Source organism: Aythya fuligula, chromosome 5 (genome assembly GCF_009819795.1).
Source record: "Aythya fuligula isolate bAytFul2 chromosome 5, bAytFul2.pri, whole genome shotgun sequence".
NCBI classification, from domain to species: Eukaryota; Metazoa; Chordata; class Aves; order Anseriformes; family Anatidae; genus Aythya; species Aythya fuligula.
Genome location: NC_045563.1, coordinates 11409228 through 11417078, shown reverse-complemented (window position 1 = coordinate 11417078; position 7851 = coordinate 11409228). Strand labels below are relative to the sequence as shown.

Sequence of the window (7851 nt, the reverse complement as noted above, 5' to 3'; positions counted from 1 at the left end):
AGTGTCAAAGATTTTTTTTTTTTGGCAGGTAACATTCATAATATACAAAATATAACTTATTCATATTAGCCAAGGAAACATTCATGAGTTCCTGTAAACTGTTTTAATCCACCTCCTCCATGCGTGATGTGTCATCATCTCCTTCAAGAGGTGGCATCTCCTCAGTAACCGCTGGACTAGCTTCCTCTGCAGCAGTATCATCTTCATCAATGCCTGTACAATGAAGGAAAAAGGGACCGTTAGTGCCCATGGAACTCAGACTTTTACCTACTTCACACTTCAGCTGGCCTGAGGTGCTTAATGCCATTTTCCAGTCTGTCCCAGAGAAAACTTACCCAGGCCAAGTTTGATCATTCTATAAATGCGGTTGGCATGTGTCTGAGGATCTTCTAAACTGAAGCCAGAGGACAGGAGTGCTGTTTCATACAGCAAAATGACAAGATCCTTTACAGACTTGTCATTCTTGTCAGCCTCTGCCTTCTGCCTCAGTGTTTCAATGATGGAATGATCAGGGTTGATCTCCAGGTGTTTCTTTGCTGCCATGTATCCCATTGTGGAGTTGTCTCTTAATGCCTGCGCTTTCATAATCCTCTCCATATTGGCAGTCCAGCCGTATGTACTTGTTACAATGCAGCATGGAGAAGTTACCAAACGGTTGGACACAACAACCTAGGAAAACAAAGCCATGATTTGTAACTTAGCATTTCAGTACTTCCATTGAATCAGAACCCCACTGACTTAACTAAGGTGCAAGTTTAAAACACTGCATGTCATGAAGACATGTGACTCAAATCACAGCTGAGGAATTCGCAATACTAACAGGAGAATCACCTAACTTCACTAGAAAACACATCTGCAAAGCTCTGTCCTGCAGAATGATTACAGCTGTTAAAAGCCAGTTTCAGACTGTACTGTAGTCTTCTCTGCAAGACCTTTGTTTCAGATAATTGAACAACTTGTTGCATACAAACTGAATACTAATTACCTTTTCTACTTTCTTCTCAAGAATATCTTTCATGATCTTGCAAAGGTTTTCAAACTTGGCTTTTTTCTCCTCCTGCTTCTTTTTCTCTTCTTCATCTTCCGGAAGCTCCAAACCCTCTTTTGTTACAGAAACCAGGGTCTTGCCTTCAAATTCCTTCAGCTGCTGCACACAGTATTCATCAATAGGCTCAATCATGTAGATCACTTCCAGGCCATGTTTGCGAAGACGCTCCACAAAGGCGGAGTTAGCCACCTGATCTTTTGTTTCACCTGTAAGAAGCATGAACTGGTTGAGCCCCTGCATTTTAACATGGCAACTTGTTTTCTGCAAGAGCCTGTGTAACACTTTGAACAATGCTCCATAGCCATTACCAGGAAAGTACAGGGACATAAAACAAGTATATGACAATCTACTGGAAGATCTTGGCCTGGTAAGACTCAAAAGCCTTTCCAACCAACATTGAAGCTTGGAATAATTCTCTGGTTTGAAATAACATCTGAAATGCCAAGCCATGTTTCCCACTCTTGACAACTGAGAAAACTGGGAAGCCCTCTATAGCATTTTCCTCTTGCAAGTCTTACTTTCTGCTGCCCAAATACTTAAAACTCCTTTGAGTTATCTATTAGAGATCAGGTACTCCTAGCCAGATTTATTAGCCTTATTTTTAGTCCAAACGCAAAGCTATCTTAGAGGCACATGAAGGACTTCTGAATCATTCAAGGAAGCAATGACCCTGAACTTTGCATTTTAGAACTTAAGGAATGCTTCAAGAGCAGCTGTTCTATTACAGCTCATTTAAGCTTTATAGCTCCTGAATAGAGCAGTTACCATGGCAGCAGTAAGCTCAAATTTGACAACAGTGAGTATCCTAAGCCACCCTGCAAGCTTCCTGAAGTACAGTAAGTTCAACTGAAGAAAGTGTTACCCCTAGCTAGATCCACTGTCATCATGAATGAGGACATAGTATGAACCACAACTGCAGCTCCATTTTAGATGGCTTTAGCACTGCAAGCACCATCTATTCATTTCAAAAGCTCTATAGTCCTCAAGGGATTTGATAGTAACTTACATTAACAGTTTCACCTTCCCAGGATACATGTCAACATTTCTCAGTCATAACTACTAGCAAGACATGTTGACAAGGCAACTAACTGATGATCAGAAAACAGTGTAACTTCAGTACAACTGAAGGTTTTTTTTATCAGATTAAAAATTGTGCTAATGCATCATTTTTACATGAAGAGAACTTCATTTTTCTTCAGAGGTCATTACCATGGTTATTTACCACATCCTTATCCCCAAAAATAACCCTGCCTGTATGTGTACACAGGCTTGTCACCCAGGCAATTGTCTCCAACGCACCAGTAATGTAGTAGACGTGTTTCTGGTTTTCCTTCATCCTAGTGCAGTAGTCCTTCAGAGAAACCATTTCATCACCAGATGCAGAGGTGTAATACCTCAGCAACTCAGACAGCTTCTTGCGGTTCTGGGAGTCTTCATGTATACCAAGCTACAAAAATGTAAGACGATAAATCAATGTGCTATTCCCTAAAATAAATACTAAGCTTCATGAGGACTTTTTAACAAGAGCCTCTAGCTTTTACAGTTGGTATTAAGCAGAGAAGACACTAACCTTGATGTTCTTGGAGAACTGCTCATAGAACTTCTTGTAGTTCTCTTTGTCTTCAGCCAACTCAGTGAAGAGTTCCAGGCACTTCTTTACCAAATTCTTCCGAATAACTTTCAGGATCTTGCTTTGCTGGAGCATTTCACGAGAAATATTCAGAGGTAAATCCTCAGAATCTACCACACCTCTCATGAAATCTGGAAAGAGATGAAAAGAATTAAGTTTTGCAGATGATGAAGAAATTCAGTTTCTAACCACCACTTCAGTGGCTTTGAATTACAAATTTGCATCTCAGAATAATGCAGTACTTTCTTCAACTGATCAGATACTTCCTGATCAGCTCATTTTAGAAACTACTGTCTTTCCCTCACCACATTTACTTTTATTTTTTTCAATATTAAGAAGAACTTTGTAATTGCTAGGTAAATCCCGTTTTTAGGAAAGTATTTGTCAAAAATACTCACTCAGGTATTCAGGGATCAGCTCCTCGCAGTTGTCCATGATGAAAACTCTGCGTACATACAGCTTGATGTTATTCTTCTTCTTCCTGTTTTCAAAGAGATCAAAAGGCGCACGTCGTGGGACGAACAGGAGAGCTCTGAATTCCAGCTGACCTTCCACAGAGAAGTGCTGCAAGAAAACAACACCATCTTATTGCAATTTGCACAGCTCTCACTTAAGCAACCCTTTAAAAATATCTTCCTTCTATGCTTGCAGAGAAGTGCTATTTCAAAAAAAAAAAAAAATTAGTGCAGTAAGACAGACACTGGTCAGGAAAACAAGCATTCTCCAGTACAGCACTGAAGTTCTGTTCCACTGCTACCTGGCAAGCAGACTGCTTCAGAAGACCTCTTCAACCCCCAGCTGCATAGTGAGCTCCAGTGAAGGATGTGCTTTCTTACAGCACCTCCAACCAGTGACATGCAAAAAGGCTAGTTCCAATTCACTTGCTCATACCTTTTGACTGCAACAATGTTGAGAACTACACTACAAACCCTCTAAACTTCTACATTTGTATTTGAGACCTACTTTTAGGTATTTGCAATTAGATTTGTTAACTAAGCTCTACATACAGGTAAAGCACCTGCAATCCTATCTGCAATAAGCTGAGATGTGGATCTCGTGATTATGAGCACAATCTTAGAACTGGCCTGAACAGTTGTACCTCAAGAATGACCCTCACACTCTTGGAGTGTACTGAATACTATCACCCTAAATGGTAAACTATTTACAGCAAGACAATGGAACTGAATTTATTTAGAAAATAGCTTTAGTTCAAGAAGATTGCACCTGCAGAAAGGCAAACAAGAACCTACCTTGACAGCCAAATGGTCTTCCCAGTCATTAGTCAGACTCTTGTAGAATTCGCCGTATTCCTCATTGGTAATGTCATCTGGGTTCCTGGTCCAAATGGGCTTGGTCTTGTTGAGCTCTTCCTCATCAATGTACTTCTCCTTGATCTTCTTTTTCTTCTTCTTATCTCCATCCTTCTTTTCTTCTTCCTCATCAGAGCCAACATCCTCAATCTCTGGCTTGTCTTCTGTCTTCTCCTCCTTCTCTTCTTTTTCCTCTTCCTTTTCTTCAGCCTCATCATCACTCACCTCCTTATCACGCTCTTTCTCCACCTACAAAGGGGATCATTAGTTGGGTTTAAAGACCTTGAAGTTTTATGAGCACTTCTGAGATTTATTGCTTTAAGTATTTGCCCTCCATTCAGATATTTTGTCCTACATCCCATTTTTATTAGTGCTGATACAGAGGTGGCATTTTGGCTCATGTCCATTGTGGTGTTTTACACTATTAAGTTAAAATAGATTCCCACTGAGAATACATCCAGATACAGTTAATGTCTGAGTTGTGTGGGAACTGTTGCACTAGTAGCTTGGTAGAACTTTTTTTTTCCCTTCATCTTAGAAAATCTGTTAACAGCAACATTTGATAAAGGGCTACATCCACATAGCTATCTGCAACAAGTAGTAAAACTGATCTGTTATACAAACTTTGTGTTAGTATTCTTAAAAATATATTCATTTTGAATTGGTTATATTTAAATAGAATTTCAAGTAAGGTACATACAAAGAGCCTGATAGGATAGCCAATGAACTGGGAATGCTTCTTCACAATTTCCTTGATTCGCCGTTCTTCCAGGTATTCAGTTTGGTCTTCTTTAAGATGCAGGATAACTTTTGTTCCACGGCCCAGAGGTTCACCTAGAATGAAATTTGCAGGTGTTATTTGTGCAGGAGTAGACCAGACTTTGACAAACTCTTCAAGTTATCTGCTGTTTATAAGCATACTTATCACTCATTTCTTTACCACTGGCAAAAAATATACTGTGTACAAAACTGGGCTTACAGATACTTCCACCTTACTGTAACCATAATCTATTTTAAAGGAACTTCAGAAAAATTTCATTGATTGCTCTGTTCCTATAGAATTATTTCCCTGCACAAGCTTAAAGCACTTATGTCTTTATTATGATGCACTATTTACTATAGAGAATTGCCTACCATGTGCAATTACTCAAACTAAACTTAATCTGAAACATGGGCAGTGCTACCCTGATCACCTATCACTGCTCTCACTTTTTTCCCAATGCACAGAGTAGGGTAGGCATCTGAATGATTTGGTGACTCATCTTCAGAAAGTGAGCAGGCACATTCAACACTCACCATTATCAAGCCTGACAGTGAAAGATCCTCCAGCTGATGACTCCCAAGCATACTGCTCATCATCATTGTGCTTGGTGATGACAGTCACTTTCTCTGCAACAAGGTAGGCGGAGTAGAAACCGACACCAAACTGGCCAATCATGGAGATATCAGCGCCTGCCTGCAGTGCTTCCATGAAAGCCTTGGTACCAGACTTAGCAATAGTACCAAGGTTGTTGACCAGGTCAGCTTTGGTCATCCCTATGCCTGTATCCACAATGGTCAGAGTACGATCATGTTTGTTTGGAATCAGGTTAATTTTCAGGTCTTTTCCAGAATCCAGCTTGCTTGGGTCAGTCAAGCTCTCATATCTGATCTTGTCCAGAGCCTGTAAAAAAGATAGGCAAGCTTTAACACTGCCCTCCTATTTCTAGAAGTTTCAGTAGTTCTACTGACACAAGCCAGCCTAAGATCTCAAGTACTTACATCTGAGGAATTGGAGATCAGCTCCCTTAAGAAGATTTCCTTGTTGGAATAGAACGTGTTGATGATCAAAGACATCAACTGGGCAATTTCAGCCTGGAAGGCAAAGGTCTCCACCTCCTCCTCCATTGGTTGGTCTTGAGTTTGCACAGCCTCAGGCATCTGTAAGGAGAGATCAAGTTAAATTCCATTCTGAAAAGCACTAGCTTGCTACATATACCCCTCCCCCTCACAGGCAGTGACAATGGCATTTGGGATTCAAGTTATTAACTCTATGGTGCCAAATACAGCACAACAGTGACACAAAAAGCTCCACATGTGATTCCCTACCAGTAATTCCTGAATTCCTAAAAGAACAAGGAAACTAGATGCAAATACTTTAACTGGACTTGCCTTATATTCAGTATGATTTGCATTTACTAGTTCTGCACCCTTACATCCCCCTGTCACAGACCAAGTATATATACTGCAAAATACAGAAACACAACTGAACACATGGCCCAGAATTTGAACGGCTAACAAGGCTATTCTAAGGTCAGTGAATGACAATAGTTTCCATTTGGACCATTTCCTCTTTCTCCCATCCAACTCTGCTTCTTCAACTACTACCTTCACGTGCATACCCAATCCTCAGAACTTATTAAATGCTAACTAAAATGGCAACCCAGCCCGACTGAACTTGTTCCTCTTGTCATACAAAGAGGTATATTCTCCGAACTTGCACAGCCGCCTGCTGCCTGAAAGATCATGAATCTGGACTGAGGAAAGCCAAATCGATTTCAAAACGAACAAAAAACCCTTCAACCGACTTTTAATCTTTGATGAATGACCAGAACCGAACTGCAAGGGCGCAATCCCCAGCTGCACGGCTAGCTAAGCGATGAATAACCAGACGGCTCGCCCGACCGGCTCCTTCCCGCGGCTCGGGGCAGTGCCTGCCTGCGGCGCCCCCTGCAGGCTCCCGATGGAAGCGGGAAAGGTTCTAGAAACTGCCAGAGCCTTCCCCTACCGCCCCCCCTCTCCCTCCACCCACTCCCCGTCAGCGGCGGCCCCGCGCAGCCTCCCCGATGCCGGCCGAGTCCTTCCCAGCGGCCGCCCCGCGCTGCCCTCCCGGCGGGAGCCTCCATCTTAGATCCACCTCGTGCCCCGCCGGCCGGGCTCTCCCTGAACTCACCGAGCTGCCCCAACACCCCACAACCCCCTCACCAACCTCTGCTCATTCCCCTCTCCCCCCCCAGAACAACCCCTGCAGGCTGCTCCTCCCCCCCTCCACCGCGATCCCCTCACGACCCCCCCCCCCCCCACCTCATGCCATCCACCATTTTCCCCTTCCACCTCTGGAAGCCACGAGGCAAAATCAAGAATCTCTAATAATTCATTAACCACCTCGCACAGCCGCCACCACCCCCTCCCAGCCACGCGGACACCGCCTGGCGCTCAGCTAAGCGGCTGCATCGCCATCGCCCTGCACCACGCGGCCCCCCACCCCCCCACACACCGCCCCGCTCCCCTCAGGCAGCCCCGCGCTGAGGCGCGGCCGTTGGGGCTGAGGCGCGGCCGTTAGGGCTGCGCCGCCGCCGCCTCACGGCACAGCCTCGGCCGCTCACCTTGGCAGCTGGGGGGGGTGGTGGTGGTGGTTAGGATTAAAGGGCTCTGCTGATCTCCTCAGTGAAGCGGCGAACCCGACGCGCTCTGCCCGCACCGCTGCGCCTCCACTTAGTGCGCGCCCCCGGCCGCCCGCCCGCCTTTTATACAGCCGGCGCCGCCTCCTTCCAGAACCATCGGGAACCTTCACTGGCGGCCGCGGGGGAGGGGGCGCCGGCGAGGGGAGGGGGGAGGAGGAGTGGGCGGGGCCTCCCGCCCGCCGAGGGGCGGGGCCGAGCCGGCGCCAGCCAATCGCGGGCGGCCGCGCACGGCGGACGGAGGAGCGCCGAGGGCGGGCGGGCGTTGGCCGTTGGCTCCGTTCAGATGGGAGGGGGGGAGGTGGGGAGGGGGGCGCGTGCGCGGTGGGCGCGCGGGGAGGGCGTTGGGAGCGCGCGCGCGGCGCGGGAAGGAGGGGCTGAGGGGAGGGGGGGGGGAGGCACCCCCCCACCCCCCGGCCGCCG

The 7851-nt window shown here is 45.6% G+C and overlaps 1 protein-coding gene across 1 annotated transcript; it reads right to left on the bottom strand.

The window, feature by feature from the left end:
• HSP90AA1 (heat shock protein 90 alpha family class A member 1) lies at nucleotides 1–7470 on the bottom strand. The gene is made up of 11 exons (XM_032187887.1): nucleotides 7354–7470; nucleotides 5750–5908; nucleotides 5285–5651; nucleotides 4689–4822; nucleotides 3929–4237; nucleotides 3077–3242; nucleotides 2619–2809; nucleotides 2348–2495; nucleotides 986–1254; nucleotides 336–669; nucleotides 1–213 (listed from the first exon to the last, which is right to left on the bottom strand). The coding sequence occupies exons 2-11, from the start codon at nucleotides 5906–5908 to the stop codon at nucleotides 104–106; spliced, it is 2187 nt and encodes a 728-aa protein (XP_032043778.1). The 5' UTR covers nucleotides 7354–7470; the 3' UTR covers nucleotides 1–103.
• Between the last annotated feature and the right edge of the window lie 381 nt (nucleotides 7471–7851).

Coding starts and splice junctions, on each gene's coding strand:
- HSP90AA1 (XM_032187887.1), bottom strand. CDS start 5,908: ATGCCTGAGGCTGTGCAAACTCAAGACCAACCAATGGAGGAGGAGGTG. Junction 4,823..5,284: donor CACTGTCAGGCTTGATAATG/GTGAGTGTTGAA, acceptor ATTTCATTCTAG/GTGAACCTCTGGGCCGTGGA. Junction 1,255..2,347: donor ACACGTCTACTACATTACTG/GTGCGTTGGAGA, acceptor TGCTTCTTACAG/GTGAAACAAAAGATCAGGTG.